This window comes from Lissotriton helveticus, chromosome 3_1 (genome assembly GCF_964261635.1).
Source record: "Lissotriton helveticus chromosome 3_1, aLisHel1.1, whole genome shotgun sequence".
NCBI lineage: Eukaryota > Metazoa > Chordata > Amphibia > Caudata > Salamandridae > Lissotriton > Lissotriton helveticus.
The window spans coordinates 850905272-850923546 of NC_136061.1; the positions used below are offsets into that span (position 1 = coordinate 850905272).

An 18275-nucleotide genomic window follows, 5' to 3' on the forward strand; every position below is an offset into this window, starting at 1 on the left:
GGGCTTGCTAACTCTGGTATCTGCAGTTTCCACTTGAAGGTATTCATTCGTGTCCACTGTCTCCAGATGATTCATAAGGACTTTGCGAGCTATGCTCACCTCTGCTGCGCTGTCTAGCATTGTCTGAGCCCATTCTCCGTTTTTCAGTTGTGTCCTCAGTATTCTCGGCATTGTTAACTACCTTGATACTGGCTACCTTCTTTTTTGGAAATTGTGATTTCTTTTTCAGTTGAGCAGGTTCCTTGTCTTTGGACTTGGCGTGCTCTTCTGATCGTCCTCTTCTTTCCGATTTCTGCGAGGAATTCTGAAAAGATTGAGACGGACGTGTATCAATGTCTTGATATCTATCAGGTTTTTTAATATTATCCCTATTTCTAAGGTTATATCTATTCCCAGAGGGTTCACTCTGAGGTGACCTTTGTCTCGGGTTTGGAGATTTCTCTCTTCGCCTAGGAGACCTTCCTCTGGACTGGAATTTCTTTTCTTTAGGATTGGATTGTTTATTTCCATCCCAGTTCTTTTTTGGTGAATTATTATTAAAAAATATTTTTTCTGGACTTGTAGTCAGTTGCGGTTTTACTGGTATTCCACCTAGACTATCTCTGCCTAGTTCTTCATAGGATTTTTCTATGATTCTGGCAATTTCAGCTGGTTGGTCTGCTATATCTGTCTCTTTTAACCTCTGGCGGATCGCCACGTTTGCTGCTTCACCCTTTATGTTGGCTAGTAATATAGCCGAGACCTGCTTGAAGTCTTTCAGTAATTTCATACCAAGAGTTAAAGCAGGTTCTGGACCGTATTCATCTTGAATTTGTTTTAGCACATCTGGTATTACCGAAATGGATGGAACACTGTGCGTTTTTGTGTAGATTGAAGCAAAGACCGTACCCCAAGTGTCACAGTCCTCAATGTGTGGTGCGATTCCCATTGGGAGACATATAGTCAGAATCCTGTGCTTTTCTAATGGGGTGGTGTCAGGAAACACCGCCTCTATTTGGGTGATTTTCTGTGCCAACCAGAATGGTATCTGTTCCCGTTTAGCTGGAACTTTACCTAGGCAGGATTGGATGTTCTGTGGTGTGATTTTATTTGTGTTCCCCTGGTGAGGGGTCAGCTGTGGAATTTTAATCGCTGGCTGAATTGTTGAAGTCCGCATTACATACTGAACTAATTGTCTGTGAATTTTTAGTAGTTGTTTTAGCTGTATTAATAGCTCTGGTGCAGTCATCTCGTCGATGTCTGGATGTGGTGTGTATCCGGCTAAGACCGGCCACGTTGCTCCTGGTCTTCCTAAAGGACCGAGCCTTGTAATGTGATTATTATGTTTTAGGGCGCCATCAAATAAGAGCAAATGCTCTTGGAATTTGAGTGGTACTTCCACCTCCTCGAAAGGAGTGTACGTTTCAGGAGGTTCCTCTACTTTGTAATAGTGGAAGTACTTTGTTACAGCATTTGCTGCTGGAAAATGTATCCATGTATAGTATACCTCTGTCTGCCGATATTCGTGTGCCTCAATTACGAATATGACTGTGCCACCTCTAGGTGTCAGTCCATTTTCTATAAGTTTTAACGTTATAGATCTCCTTTTGGCGACCTGGATGAGTATTATATCCGGGTCTGCTGTTTGCATGGTAGCATCAGCATCTGCTATTTCAGTAGCTAATCTAATTGCCTCTCTTTCTCCATCACTGTCTCCCATTTTACTGACAGGATGGTATTATTTTTATTTGCAGATCAGGTTTCTTTATGGAAACAGAGATTAGGTGCACAATATTTTGGAACTGTTTTATCCTTCAACGTTGACTAGACCAAGAACCATACATAGGAGTTCCCTCCTGCGAGGTTTTGGAGGATATAATAACCTTTCACCCACTCCAGACGTCTTTGGAGTATTTGGGAGAAGGGGTCTGAGTGAGAAAGCACGACTGAGTTACTCTAAATGTCTTACGTTAGTTTTATCGCCCTTTCCAAACACGTTGGGCGCCATGTAGTGTAGCTCCTATTTTCCCAATAGGCTCTGCGCATTGGAATAGTACCTACAGCAGTAAAGGCCTAGGCCAGACGTTAACTAGGTCTACTACTGTCGAAACTAGACTTAATTTTTGGGTTTGCCAGCTAAGCTCAGAGTTCGCTAGAAACTTTCTCGAATGTTCAAGGAAGGATGAACTCCCCTGATTAGACAAGAAGGGATTTAGTTTCTGACAACCATAGAACATGACAACTTTGCTCTCCCCTAATCAAGAGTCAATCTCGAGAGTCGTGTGAGCACAAGGCAATTATTTTACTCAGTCAGTACGTGCATTCTTAGTCTCATCAGAATGTAGAGAAAAGGAAGAGACGGGCGTGTTCAATAAAAGATGTTATTTATTGATCAGTCTCTTTTCTCGTACAAGAGAAATGGATCGATATTATTGCAATACTTATAGTTAAGTAAAGTGCATACATTAGAAGCAATAGTATAAAATAATACTGTAAAAACATTGATATGGTTTCTGAGCCATATGATGTTTAAAATGATTAAAATATATTTACATACACATATACATTTGACTAAACGTACTCAACTGGTGTTTCTAAATACGCCTACCCCGTGTACCTGACCTAAGTCTAATGCGTGGGCGGGAATAGAAAGTTACAGTTTAGTTTAAGTTTGTTTTTGCCAAGTGAATAACTAAAGAATTCTCTAGGAGGGGTTATTCAGTTCTGTACCTGGAATTTAGGATGAATGAGGAATGGTATCTCTTTCTCTGCTCTCGATATTCCAGGCTGCCTGCGAGGGCTGCCCAGAAGCGCCGGTGCTGGGTCTCTCGGCTTGAGATAGCAGCGCGTCTCTCAGCGCGTCAGGAAGGCGGGGCTGCTGCCTGCGGGGTCTGCTTCTGCTCTCGGCTTCGGCAAGTATGGCTGCTCCGTCTTGTCACCACGCGTGTGTTTGCATAGGGCAAGGTCGGCAATATTTATACCTTAAAGGTGCCGAGATTGACGTAAGGATGGACATAGGTACGTCAATAAAGATGTCATACGACTTGCTCGTTAGCACATTCTTTACTAAAGTTCTCTGTGAAATCAAAACAATGGCCGCACGGATTATCCAGGTTGTCATAGGTTTGATTTGTTATGAGAACGTCGTATGCCTTATCAGGGGCTGGAGGAATATCGCTTGTCTAATTAGATCTCAAGCGTTATGACCTAATCAGATAACACGTTCCTGTGCCGTAGTGTGACTGCGTCAGATAACGGTATCTGCATCATGGGGGATTTCTTGCCTCATGGGCTGACTGTTAGTTAACTAGCTAGTAAGTTTAACCAGAATAGGGTCAGGAATAGGGGGATCGAATCAGAACCTATAGAAATACACGACAGTTCTTCCTCGTCTAAGATCTGTAAGAACAGGGCCTGCACATAGCCGCGTAGATCCCCAGCCTCACCTTCCCAAGGGACCGCTCGAATTCGGATATTGTTCCTCCTAGACCGGTTTTCCAAGTCCTCTGTGTGGGCTTGCAGATCCAGATCCTGTTCAGTGAGGCGGATGACGTCCTGCTGAAGCTGGTGCACATCATTCGCAACGTTCAGATCATGGTCTTCCAACGTCGCCACTCGTTCGCCAATCCCATCCACATCCCTCCGCACCTCACGCAGGTCCGACGCCAACTGACCACGGAGGTCCGAGATTTCCTCCTTGATAGCGGCAAACAACTCAGTCATAAAGGCCTTGGTGGCAGGTGCCTCATCATCCGATTGCCGAGACGAACCACTTGCCCCGGGAGAGGCCGGCTGCTGAGAGGAGTTAGATGTGCCATCCTTCCCCGGCTTCCCTTTACGCATAGCGTTGGACATCTTCAGAGCTCAGAGCTCCCAGATAGGCGCGGGGCAAGGCGAAGTCTCCTACTCCAGGAATCAGAGGCGGAAACCGCTATGGGATCACCGGGGCAGTAAAGGGCCCGCTCCGACCGTCCACCCCAGCCTAGGCGCAATTCAGGCAGCAGCCACCCTGTCAGGATGACGTCGAAGGAGCTTCCCGCCAGGCGGCGCCTCGATGCTAGCAATGCAGTGTCTCTCGGAGTCCACAGGTCAGGAATGAATAGCGCCACTCAGTTCCACAGGAGGAGCCAGATATAATGGCCCCGCGGCGTCTTCGCCAATCAGCGCCCCAGGATACTAGGCGCCGACCCCCCGCAGCCAGTTCCCACACCGGCCCAACGTCGGGTTCTGCGGTTCCCGCGACCGACCGTCGCACCCTCCAAACCGCGCGATGTAGTGCGTGATGTGGCCGATCTGTGCAGGCGACCCACAGGATATATTGATGTCCAGCCGCCAGCCGCCACTTGGCTGCGCCCCCCCCAATGCACGGGTGGCACTGCGTTGAGCAAGAGATGAGGTCAGGGGCACCACACCACAGCAGTCACTAGGCCGCCTCCACGCTGCGAGCAGGCAGCGCTCCCAATGTTTCGCCCGTCGGGCCCCGTCTACCGGCCTGGCGCCACTCGCCTCCTCCCCCGACCAGGGTGGGGGGCCACTCACCGGGACCAGGTCCCCTAAGCACCCTCGTTGTGTTCGGCCTCGGCCTCCGTTGCCCCACAGGTGCCTCCTCTGTCCCTCAGGACGTGCTCCGTGGCGCCTCCGCGCTCCGGCGAGTCTGAGCCCCCTCCGCACCTCGGGCCGTTACATACAGGCACCCCTGGGGCTCATCGATGATCGCGGCCGCTCCTCACCGGTTCCGGCACTGCGTGCTTCACTCCGGTAGCCGGTGCAGGGTGATTCAAGGGCGGGGCGCGGACAGAGCTCTCCTCCTCCGTGGCGGGCTCCGTGAGCTATCGGGCCGGCCCCAACTAATCCAGACCGGGGATTCACAGGCCCCAAAGCTCCGCCGCTCCCGTTGCTGCTCCAAGCATCGCCTCGCCGACGGCTCCGGGTCACTCCGCAGTGGGTCGGCGACCTCCGCCACCGATCCGGGGCCAGTCTGCACACTCAGCGCCGTGCTATCAGTAGCTATGCTGGATCGGCGCCGGAGAGGTTAGGAGAAGCGTCCTACTCCGACGCCATCTTAGCCACGCCTGGTTATCTTTTTTTTATTTGTTTATTTTTTACCTGCTGTTATCTTCTTTTTTTTTTGTTTTGTTTATTAAAGTTTACAATAAATTGCCAGACATGGAAACAGAAAGGGTACACATCCACAGTTGCAGCATAATAGAGTACATGTTACAATCCGTACATGAAAACTTACAGTTGCAGTCCTTTAAATCAAGAAGCAATCACTGGCCGGACAGCGCAAAACAGGCGCGTCACGACTTCCATACAGAACCGTGCATGTGTGGGCAATGTCCTGAGGCAATGAAAACAAACCCCCTGTACAACAAAGCAAAAAGGAAACAGAAATATAAAACAAAACCCCTTACCAGTCCTAATGCAAGAATAAGAGACTGATCAATCCAGATACCATCTGCATGTCTGTACATCGCTCCAGGTCTGTCCCATCGCCACTAAAAAGGTCACTCCCCCACTCGTGTCCCCTCCATCAACCATCTCCTCTCAATCAAGGGCAATCTGTACTCCCTTCGGCCCGTGCAAGCAAATATAGGCGCAGTGGCTCCCAGATGTCCTTCGGCCTAGATCCCAAGGGTAGTTCCTCTGCATATACACTAAGGCTGTCTCTACAGTGCACCAGGTCTGCCAACCAGACTTTCAGACCAGGGAGCCTCCCCCACGCCATCGCCACCCTCCTCGCAGCCATAAGCAGCACCAATCGCACCAACTTGCCATTCACTCCCTTAATGTGTGGCACACAAAATAGAAGGCACACCAGCGGCGTACAGGGGAGATCCACCGCCACCATTTCGCACAGGCTACCCACCACTGCCTCCCAAAAGTCAGCCACCTGTCGACAGTTCCACGCTAGGTGCATAAAATCAGCATCGTCCTGACCACACCTGTCACATCTCGCCGACTCCCGCAAGCCATACTTATACAGACGTGCCTGGGTGTGATACACCTGGTGTAGGAATTTGAAATTAATAATTCTGAGGTTACCGTTCGCACTCAGCGACCCAGTCAGTCCGCACACATATCACCAGTCATCTTCCGAAATATCAGTATCTAGACACACATTCCATTTGGCCCAGCTTTTGTCTGCACCCACCACTGATTCATCCTTAATTATCTTGTATAATTTGGACAGTAGGCGTTTGTTATTAGGCACCGTAAGAACCGCCTGTAGCGACTTCAGAACCGGAGGCTCCTCAGGAAAGGTGACGTAGTGTACCTTGGCCGCGCCCCTCAGACGGTGTATCGCGAAATGGAACAAGAGCGACTGATTCCGAACGTGATCAAGGTCCCCCTGCTCTAAGAAGGTGCCATTTGGGTAGACATCACTGAATTGTGTTATTCCCACCTCTCGCAGCACTCTCATAGACGGGCCTTCCCTTGTGACCGATAGCTGCCCATGCCACTCTAATCGCAAGTCTGGGGCATATAATGGTAACTTCTGCGCCAACTGTCCTATACGGTGTCAAGCTGCCACCGTGGAATTTATTGAATTGATCTCTGATTTAGGGGTACCTCGCGAGCTGTGCGGAACAACGCTGTGCAACGGAACCGGAGCGGCATCCCCCTCTTCCACCGCGACATGTGGCCTGAAAGCGTGTGGCCTGTTCCAGTAGTATAGGTATTGAGCCTGTGCACTCAGATAATATACATAGAAATCCGGAGCCACAAAGCCGCCGTCGCTATATCCCCTAGTGAGCGTGGACCACTGAACTCTCGCCCCTTTACCTCCCCACACCAAACGGAGCAAATGTCCCCGGATCGTCTTGAAGAAGGACAGGTGAAGCACTATAGGTATGTTTACAAATAAGTACAGAAACCGAGGCAACACCACCATTTTGATGAGTGCTATGCGATCTGCCAGCGATAGCGGTAGTAACAGCCAACCCTCAATCGTGCTCTCTAAGTGTGCGCAGGCCCTACCATAATTCTCCCTAACAACAACCACCGTGTCCCGGTGCACCCACACTCCCAGATATTTGACAGGGTCTGCCGACCATACCAATGGGTACTCAAGATCAGGGCATTTAGTCACCTCAGTGAGTGGAATTATAAACGACTTGTTCCAGTTGATTTGGAGTCCGGATATACGACCAAACCGCACCAGCTCTCGCAGCAATTGTGACAAAAATCGAGACGGCTCGCGCACAAACAGCACCATATCATCAGCATATAGGGAGATCGAAACCGGGCAGTGACGAAATTTCAGCGCCGCCTCCCTGCGGCGTTGTCGTATTACACATGCAAGCGGTTCCAGATCAATCGCAAACAGCATGGGTGATAGGGGGCAGCCCTGTCGTGTGCCTCACATTACCCTCAGTGGCTCAGACGTTAAGCCACCTACCCTTACCCTAGCTGACGGCGCCGTGTACAGCACCGTTATCCACTGAAGGAAAAGAGGGAGGAATCCCATGCGGCGCAGAACGTAGTGCATATATCGCCATTCAACTGAGTCAAACGCTTTAGCAGCGTCGAGTAACACCGCCGCCACCTCCAGCGTGGGTTCAAGCACATGGAACATGGAAAATAGCGTGCGTAAGTCATGCGAGGTGGATCTTTCAGGCACAAAGCCCGATTGATCCGGCAGAACCAGACCGTGCATCAAGGGCTGCAATTTGGTAGCAATAATTTTCGCCAGGATCTTTGCGTCGATGTTAATTAGTGACAGCGGGCGATAGGAGTCGCAACACTCCGGGGGCTTATCTTTTTTAAGCAATGTAACGATGAGGGCTTCCCGAAGGGACGGGGGGAGCATCCCAACCTTGTGTGCCTCTGCATAAGCCTCAAGAATATGCGGCGCAAGAAGATCAGCGTATTTTTTGTAGAACTCAGCCGGAAGCCCATCGGGGCCCGGCGCCTTGCCATTGGCCAATGCCGCTATCGCTTGTTGGACATCTTGCTCATCTATGGGGAGACACAGATACTCGCGCTGGGCGTCTGACAACCATGCACATGCGATACCATCTAAATACTCATCCAGATCCTCCGTAGACGGCGTACTCCGCATGGCATAGAGGTCCGCATAGAAGCCACAAAACTGTTCTGTTATGGCCTCCGGGGAGCAGTGCACCCCGCCCTCGTCGTCCACTATCCTGTCTACCCGGCTCTGTTCCGACCTCGTTTTGATCTTGAACGCCAACGTCCTGCCTGGCCTTCCCGCTTCTCCATAACAACGGGCCGCGTGTCTCCGTGATACATATTTCATCTCTGCCTCCGCTTGCTCACCGTGCTCCAAAACGAACTCCTGGATTTTGGCCAATGTAGCTAGGTCCGGCCGACGAGCATACTTCAGCTCGAGCACACGGAGCTCCGACTCCAAGGTCTGCAATCGCGACCTGATATCCCGAAGAATACCCGCAGCTGATACAGGTCCCCCTAATGGTGACCTTGAAGGCCTCCCACAACGTCGCTCCCTGATCGACAGTGCCTTTATTTAGCGCAAAATACTGCACTATGGTGTCACGTACCGTTTTGTCATAAATTGGGTCCAGAAGCGCCTCGGTTCGCAACCGCCATGTGAAAGGACGACGTACTCCAGCCGGGTTTTTCAACAGCAGACGCACTGGATTATGGTCCGACAGTGTGCAGGCCAGCGGCACCACCTCAACCACCCACTCCATCAATTCCTCCCCCACCAACCAGTAGTCCAACCTCGACCAACTGCCATGCACTGGTGTTGCATGTGTGCCCTCTTGCCGGTCCGGGTTCCGCACTCTCCACACGTCCCGCAAGTCGAATTCCTCCATAACTCGCAATATGCTCGCAGGGCCACATGGTTATCTTTGCATTGTTTTTTGCTAAATGAGTCGTATGCCAGGTATCAATATGTTACTATTTGGCGTATCAGCCACTTCAGGACCTTGATAACGCCTCAATCAGGTAGCAAACAGAAATAATCTCCTACACTAAATTATTTTGTAAGGAACAACATATCTTAAGTGGATGCACTCCAACCAGCGAGGATATCGGGACTGCAGACCTCAACTCGCAAATAAGCCCAGCAGATATCTGGGAATGTGGATGATTATTGTCTAGCAATATCGATGCACATAGCTTGGAAGGACTTTTTTCCTACTTTCTGCAGTTTGACCCTCGGAGTTAACATGAGAGAGTCAGAGGAGTAGCTGGGCAAATTTATTATAAATGAAAGGCCCGAGGAAGGTGATTGTCGTGCTTGCTACTGGGAAACATTGAAGAGAGGAATTTGGAGAGGTGAGGGGAAAAAGTGTGATGCTAAGTGAAGAGAAGATTGTGGAAGATTGATGGAGACATGGGTGGGGTAAAATAAAAAGATGATTGTGGAGGTGAGGTCCAAACGTGAGTGCAGGAGAAAGATGAATGGAGACAAGGTTAGGGGAGAAGTGTGGCAGAGAGATGAAACCAGCACGAGATATGATGCGAGTGGGCATTGCGGGACACTATCACTCCGGCAGCAGTAGTTTTTTTTGTTACTGTTTTATTTAGTTTGAAGAAGTTAACATGGCATAAGCATACATGCAAAAAAAAAAGCCGGCAGTGAAAACACAATAATTTGTTGCATGTTTACAAACAAAATCAAGCATTGCAAAGTCTTTCTTTAAGCGCTTGTTGTGAAAGTAATTCACACACATTTATATTTAAATGTATTGCTGCACCGACAAATCAAAGTTAAATACTTTCAACATACTGCGTTTACTTTTTATTTTGATTTGCTGATGCAAAACTACTTTTAATTCTGAGTGCATGTGATTTAATTACACAACATACTCTTAACTAATAATCGTGTTATTTTTCTTTTCAAATACATACCCAAATATACTCTTTTCATTACAGTGATAGAAGCGTGATTTAACTGGATGTTTTGGGCACATTCACAATTAAGAATATTTCAACAGCAAATCGGGCTACAAATAAACGCTATTATTTGCCAATGCAACATTACTTTTAATTCTGATTAACTTTAAAAATGCTTGCTTATAAAAAACAGCTTTGCATCGTTTTCATGTTTCAGTAATGCACTCACATAAAGCCTTTATGAAATACATAGACGTGCAAGTTTATATTTATGTCCCCCCTTGACGTATTATTTTAGCATGCCTGTGCTCTTGATTTTGAATTGTCACATCATCAAATTAAAGGCTTACCATCACATGGAAATAATAATGACTACGTTAGATTTACCAACACACATTTCTTTTATGTACCTTTTATTAATCTCTTTCACTTGATGGAGAAAGAAGTATATATTGGAAACAAACTTACACAATAGGAACATATACATTGTTCCATGCATGCAGAGGAGACCACAAAAACAAAAAACAATGCTTACATTATGACAACTAATGTAAATAATATTGTTATTACATGTTGCCATTTGCAAGTGGAGAACTGCTGTGGAGATGCCGCTTCTCTATGTAGATGCATCTCTGCTGCACTGCTTTTAGTGCTCCGGCCCCCAGAGGAGTCATGGCACATTACACGCTCTGCTGGTGATGCTGCAAGGAGGGCAGGCCTCACATGGCTGCGCTGATTGGCCATTATCATTAACAACGATTATAGCCAATAACATTGAAAAGCCTATAGCTCTCGGATTGCCGAGACCTATTAACCTTGCACCAGTCCACCCCCCGTCACCACTTTCACAGGGGAGGGGGTTTGGCCTGAGCCCAGGCTGCCGCGATATCTCGCTTGGCCACCTCCAACGCCGTGCCCAGAAAATGTTTGTCAGCTCTAGAGCCGTCCAGACCATCAAATACCCCCAGAAGAATGCATATTTGCCAATGCTTATTACTTTATCCTTTTCTTCTTGGACATGATATATTCCAGACTTCTAGAGTGATGCTATAATTGCATATTGGTTAACTGTCATATTATTGTGAATTGTATTGGAGTGTTATTCAATATACTAGTTTATTATACTACAAATGGTGCTATTTTTATGAACTGATCATACACATCGCATAGTGTATCAATCACAATACTCGCTTTTCCCTCTATGATATTTTATTTCTAATACAGTAATCAATAAACAGATTTGAACTCACAGAAACATTCCCTCCATTGTAACTTTTGCTTTTACTTGTAGGAACTGTTTCTTGAATATAAATTGAGTGATCTTAGACATTTCCATGGCTCTGAAAAACACTACCATGTGGATTCTAAAATATCCAATGTGTTTTAAAAGTATGCTAGTTATCTGAACAGAGTATTTAGAATTCTGTAGCAAAGGGGCAGGTAAAATTAAAACAATGTCTCCAAATTGCATTATTAATATCAGTAGTGCATGCATCTGTCCCGGAGACATCCCAACACTCCTTCTATTTATCTTGTTCTGGGATATTTAATTCCTACCCTGGAAAGGATTGTTCTCCTTCTGCCCAGTGACATGTTGATCTTTTCTTTTGCCCGGACAGCATGGCACATTTTCATTGAGAATTAGGGTGACATAACACACTTAATGAGCTACAGTCTACAGTTATTAGTCTGCAATGTGTTTCTAAAATCTTCCAATGGAATGCCTCCTTCACCTAGTGTATATGTACACCATACATTGTATGCTGATAAAGTATACAATTTGGGAGTCTTGTGATGTCCACATGTTGGGGCTGTGATCAACCCTCTCTTCTTTTGCCTGTCTATTTGTGGTCCACCTTTTATCAACTTGGCGGGACACCAGGGAGCAGAAGGTACATGTTGGAAGCTACTAATGATTATGTCAATGTTTGTTGAAGGACTGCCTACATATTAACTAACTAGTTTCAGAATGTTAAAAATACTCACAAAAAGTTGGGTTCTGCAGCTCAACAAATTCGATATGCTGATGTTTTCGGTGGTGTTAGTGATGATGATGATATGAGAACATAGAGAATATGGTTAGCCACAGGATATCCTGGAGCTAGACTCTTAGGTCAGCCAGTAGAATCTTATGGAGAGCAAAGGTAGGTCTTAAGTACTTTGAAAAGAGAGAAACTTTTGCATCCGGTAGGCTCTTGATGGTTGCTTGTGCCAATATGTGGCTGCAAGATGTGAAATACTGCAAGTTTAGTTGAGTTGTCTTTATGGCGGAGATGTTAAGTTGATTGTAAGAGGAAGAATTTGGACTGGAAAGTAAATGTGAATCTCCTGTGGAGATATCGTTTGCCAGCCGCATTGATAGTACAGTGTGTCATTCAGTCATTGCGACTGGTTTTACACAGAAAAAAAACTGTTGGTGCTGCCTCCTGTATAATCTGTAGTCCAATGTCCAAATAAAGGCCATTAACGTAAAATGTAGTCACAGCATGCATAAGCATTCTGCAATCAATACATTCTAGACACTTAAGAATTTTCCTAAGAGTTTTAATCATGAAGAAGCAAGTAAAATTACTTTGTTTACTTGTGAAATAAAACAAAACCAAGTCAGATGTGAAGCCTAAATTACAGACGGTGCAAATTGATAATGGAAGAGACCACATGGGTCAGGTCACAAGGGCTGTGTCCACGCTTATAGCCAGCCACCAATTAGCTGCACTCAGTTATATAAGAGTTAAACTCAGTGTATTGGTGCCCATCCAATTTTCTAAACGAATCAGTCATGATTAAAAGCTGACAGCGTCGGGGGAGGAGCCTAGCCTGCAACAATGATGGCCGCTTAAACCCTCGGCTCCGCCGACCCTCCCGCTTTCCTCCAGCATTGCGATCTATCCTGCAAATTATCCTGTCTACGAGCGGAGTTTTCTGAACGGGGAAGTGACTCCGATCCCAATGGTGTGCTCCCCGGCATGTTTCTAGCGGCGAAGGTGGAGGAACGTCCTCGCTTCTTCCCCGGCTTTTCATGGCGGCGAGACCGGGTCTTTGTGCGTGAGAGACGGCCAGCCCGACCACAATAACAGCGGCTATCGGAGACGGGGAGGAGTCGGACGGCCGGAGAGAGGTAGCCTCACTGCGTTTCCCACTGCAGGGATCTACTCTGCTCCGCGATTCTACACGTTTGGACAGTGTTGCAGTTGCGAGGGATACATTGTATCGCCTCCCCAGCCCGTAGAAGACCCGGACAGTTTTTTCATCTCTCCCTGCGCTGTGGTGGGAGCCATCTTGTGTGTCGCTCACTCGGCTCTTGTGACTGCAGACCCTGGGCCGCTACTGGGGGTCCGGGTGATTGCCGACATTGCGTCAGCGCTGTGTGGGGTGACGGAATGAAGTCTGCTGTTCCTGCGCCTCTGGCCCGGTTGTGCTATGCAGAGTATCGGCGGGGTGAACAGCTGGTCGCAAGGGATGATGGCGGTCAGCATCGAGGGCTATTACATGCCTGTGAGCCCCAGATGAAGAGAATTGCTGCATCCTTTCTTCCTGGGGCACCGCTGGTGATCAGAGATATTCTGGGCGCTCTAGGTGCTTTGCGAGCTGCCCTGCATATTAGTGCCCAGGATCTGGGGGGCCGGCTGGATGCTATTGCTTCTGATGTGCCCTCGACGGGCCGTGATTGTTCTCGAGTGCGGGGTACTGCGCCACACCCTGTCTCCGAACGCAGTGGACTGCCTATCCGGGTATGTACAGAGGTATTGGAGGAACGGGATCTTGATACCGCCGCGGTGCTGACCGCGATGGTCGTGAAGAGGTCTGGTGTTCGTGGATTCGTGCGATGGCTGGGAAATCGTCTCCGGACGCCATGTCCGGCAACTCCTTTGTGGTCTGATGACGTGACTCCCCGTCCTTTTTCGGAACCGATGTTATTGCTCCGGCCAGCCGGCCTTGGAGGATTGCTGCTGTGCGTTGCTTCTTTTTGTACCGTTATTGAACTCACAGTGTTGGATCGGACAGACTTTATTGGACAGCATCCAATTCTGTCGTGGCCCTCCTGTTCGCCTTTTTCATCTAGGATGGCGCCTGGACGGCTAGTCTTAGTCGACGCACTGGATCGCAGGGGGCACGGTTGAGGAAGTTTTCTTGGTTGAGGTTGCTCGCACTGCTGAGATTATGTAGGACTGGCTGGACATTGACTGGGTTGAACGTTGGTATTTATCGGTTCGGGGTCCGGGGTTGGGCGGCTGAGAACACACCTGTTGGTTGTCTTCCCCCTCCATCTTTTCACTGCCGGCGGGGGGTGCTGGGTGTCCGGGGGTGTATTAGTTTCTCTCCTCCTCCACTTCTTGTACTTTTTCTCTTCTGTGGGGCAGTTCCGGGGCGACAGGCACGCTGTTAGTGGGTTAGGCCGTAGCCATTACAGGGGTGCAGGGTGGCGGGTGCGGGGGGGGTTTGTTATTTTAGTTTGTTTTGTTCTATGGCCCCTATCGCTCTTTTCCGGCTTTGGGAGGGTTCTTTCCTCTTTAGTAGGGTTGGCTGTCTCTTGGTCTTGCATTTTACCTCTTCTTTCGGCATCTCCACTAGCCCCTGTTTCTTTGTTCTTGGGGGTGGGCTCTCTGGGGTGATATTTAGGAACGTTGTTTACTGTAATATTGTCTGTAGTTTAATGTTACCGCCGCGGCTGCCTAGATTATATTGTTGCCATAGCCATAGCCTATCTCTGACTGCCATTGGGGTGCGTCCCCCTCGTCTTTTCTGTATATCTCTCCTGTAAGGTGTTGTGTCCTTGCTGTTGCAGCCCCTACTCTTCTTCAAAATTTAAAAATGAAAACCTCGTATCCTGTGTTGCGAGCCTCACAACCGCGCCTGGTGTACTTTAACATATCCTGTTTGCTGATTGACCTGAAATTTCTCCTGTTTTTATTGAATGTATTTGCGGCCGGCCATGAGGGTTGTGGGCCTGCGCATGTATTTCCCTGTTTTTTTTAATAAAGGTTTTTAAAAAAAAAAAAAAAAAAAAAAAAAAGCTGACAGCGTTATTGTCATTGGAGCTGCCTAACTGTAATAGAAGTTGGTTATTGTAGTAATTGACAGAAAGACTAAACGTTCTAAAGAATGCAGCTATCAAGGCAGTGTACACATTCAAAAGTGTAGAGCAGAGTGATGAGACCCAAAGTTTTCTACATGATAATGACTATAACATTGAGTGATAATGTGGAACCGAGAGCACAAGACTGTCAACCGTGTCTAAAGCTGCAGGCAGATTCAAAGGTTTCAGAGCAGTGCCACTTCCCCAGTCCAGTGCTAATTTGATACCATCTAAGGCCACAGTGACCGTGGGCTGATCAAAAGCCCAATTGAGAAAGATTGAAGATGTCAACCCTCTCTAGGAAAGCTCACATTTGAGTAGATGTTAATAAAATATTAGAGGCTAGAGGCAAACAAAAGATGGTGTAGTTCTTCACTTCTGAATGATCCGATTGCAGCTTTTTTTTTAGGAAGGGGAGCACAATAGCCTGTTTAAAAGAAGATATGTCAAGGGAAATTCACAAGTTGCATTTACTTCTGTTGTCAAAAATGATCCACTTCCCAGCTATAAAGTGTTTTCTGCATATTTCTCTTCACTGAGAAAGAAAGAATTCTCATACCTCAACCTAGATCTCCTCTGAATTCCTTTGTCAAAATTTCAGTGGAGGTGAGAGGAAAGATTTTCAGTGATTGATCTTAGATTCTGGAATTCTTGTACATTAAATATTTGGCAGTTAGTACAGTTTCTTTTTTAAGAGCTGTAAAGATCTGCCTTTTTAAACTGTAGTAGGGCATTCTGATTTGATAATTTCAAGCTGATTGTAATTGGCTGTATTGGATGTCTTGACACCTAGTGGTAATTTAGATTATTACAGTGTCTATATATATATATATATATATATATATATGCATACATATAGATTTTTTGAAAATATACCATATGGCTTGTTGCGTCGAGTTCATTGTGTTATTACCTTTCTTTGTGTAGAAAATGGGTTTCCGACTGATTTTCTAATGACCACATATGTCATATTACTACTCTTTACCATCAATTATACAGATTCAAGTTGAGGCGTGAACAATTATGAAAACATCATGCAGCTCTTTTGTTGAAAGAGTATGTCAGAATTGTTTATTTTTAGTTTTATTAGAATGTAAATTGCCCTACATTTCACAACACCTCACTTATGAAAAGTATTACTATTTTGGTATGGCCCACTTTCAATTAATTTCTTAACTAGGCGTGGTAGATGAGCTCAAGTAACTCTAGTGACAAAGGAACAAACTGAAAAAGGCCAAGTTAACATAAGTCAGTGATATTTAAATTTCGAAAGAGTAAAATAGAAATTTGTTCGAACTTTGTCTCCTTGACCTTTTATTCAAAGAAACCTGAAGAATTTGAATTCAAACCCCACAGTGAAGTAAGTAGTGAATACAATAATAAAATACATTATGTTGTACATAACATGAAATAGCCTTAAAACCAAATACATTGATTGTGTATGAACAATGTTAAAAGCTGTTCTTAAAAAGGAGATTGTTTTTCCCCAGTTTCTGCCACTGCCTTCTATAAAGCACAACCTGTTATCCAGTTCATGTGTGAAGTGCTCGATATTCATAACATTGATGAACAACCTAGACCTCTGACTGATTCTCATCGGGTTAAATTCACCAAAGAGATAAAGGGTGAGTCAAACAGATGTGTGTAGTTTTTATTGTATGAACGTTGTCCTATTGTTTTGATCACATATACAGATTAAGCTTATCAGCTAGTCACTAAATTTGGTTTACGGTGTGGCTTCTTAGCCAGAGATGTATAGGTTTCTTTATGAGGAAAAATGTATCTCATTCACACATTTACACGCATTCGTTCACTCACTCACGCTTACTCTCATCCTTACGGACTTGATCTGTAGAGATTTCAAATTGAGCAGTGCCTTCTAAAGTCATTGATCATGGTAGAAGAAACTCCTTTATTCAGCACACTTTTGCACTGCAGCATCTTCAGCATAGCTATAGACATTGAATTGCACATCTCTAGCATACCTACTACCTATATTGTCTGAAATTACCAGAATAACTGTCTTCTACACTGCATCAGCCTAGACGCAGCAATGCAGACTAGCAACTTGAAGTACTACACCTTAAACCTTAAATCGGATCACACGTCAGTATCTCCTTACCTGTTGTGCTTGCACTACAGGCATATCCTGAGTCATCAAAATGAGTTTCTTCATCTTACCTCCTCGCTTATCATGGCCTAATGCTCTTACACACATCAAGCATATCAACTACCCATATTTTCTGAATTTACCTGGATGACTGTCTTCTACACAGCACCAGACTATACGCAGCCTGAAAGACTAACAACTTGAAGCAATATACCGCCTACCTTACATTGGATAGCACATGCGTGCTCAATTCTCTTTGGTTTAGATGTTAGAAAGGTGCATACTAGGACTTCAAAGCAATGCATTTGCAGCATTGTCAAGGAGCAGACAAGAGGAAACCCAATAAAAAGTAATTAGCTATGGGTTGACACTTGAAGCTAGTGTGCCTACCTGGACACATGATTGACCTCACACATGATTTATCAAAGCACATGTTGATAATTTGGCTTGTATATTAGAAGACATTGGGAAAATGTAATGTTGTGTATCTGCAGCCTTTCTTTAACCATTGCTTGGGGGGTTGGTATTTTACAGTTCCACATCTTATTATTTTCATCTGAGTTCAAATATTCATTGGCCAGCATGTAGACACCTTCAGAATTGTTGTTACTTTTTAAATAATTTGATGTCTTAACGTTATCACAGCATTGTTCAGCAATTTATTATCATAGTATTCAGAATGATAAATGTTGACTTGTTATTCTGAATATTGCCTTCAGCCGCTTCTTGTAGGAAATAACGTTTATAGGCTTAAACAATTCTACGCATTGAATTGTTCATAAAACAATTGAATCGTTCATAAAACAATACAACAAGAGAAAGCAGGTCTTGTTTTCAGATTAGATCTGCTGTTCAGGGACCTAATAACACAAGTTCTTCAAGATAGTTTTACAGTGTAATTAATGTGTATTAAATGCGGTCACGTGAGGTACCTACAGATAAACAGGTTTGTATGGAACATCATTTCGCGTTGCATTATAGTAGCAAGTCTTCAGGACACCGCGATTATAGGCCAGTGTATGGGATATAATAGAACCCTGCATGGCAGGAGAGTATTAAACTACATCAAAAAGGCAGACTTGCATAGCTGACCAGAGCCCTCCTAATGGGATAATTGTTCAGCAGCAGGCTTCATGAGAAAAGGTAAAGAGGAATTTTTTAATAGCTATATTAAAGATAATCATTACTTATGTGAACAAAGTCCCTCAGGTTCAAAACTGTTAATTGCCATATTATTATTGCTAGCTCCTGTAACGTATTTCTTACAGCCCTTGCTTT

At 45.8% G+C, this 18275-nt stretch overlaps 1 protein-coding gene across 1 annotated transcript in view; it reads left to right on the forward strand.

Moving 5' to 3' along the window:
• Nucleotides 1-18275, forward strand: part of LOC144823032 (protein argonaute-3) — a 1185091-nt gene that overhangs the window by 522437 nt on the left and 644379 nt on the right. Inside the window, exon 6 of the mRNA XM_078681169.1 lies at nucleotides 16378-16512. Coding sequence (XP_078537295.1) covers nucleotides 16378-16512 — 135 coding nt within the window. The remainder of the gene's footprint in view (nucleotides 1-16377; nucleotides 16513-18275) is intronic.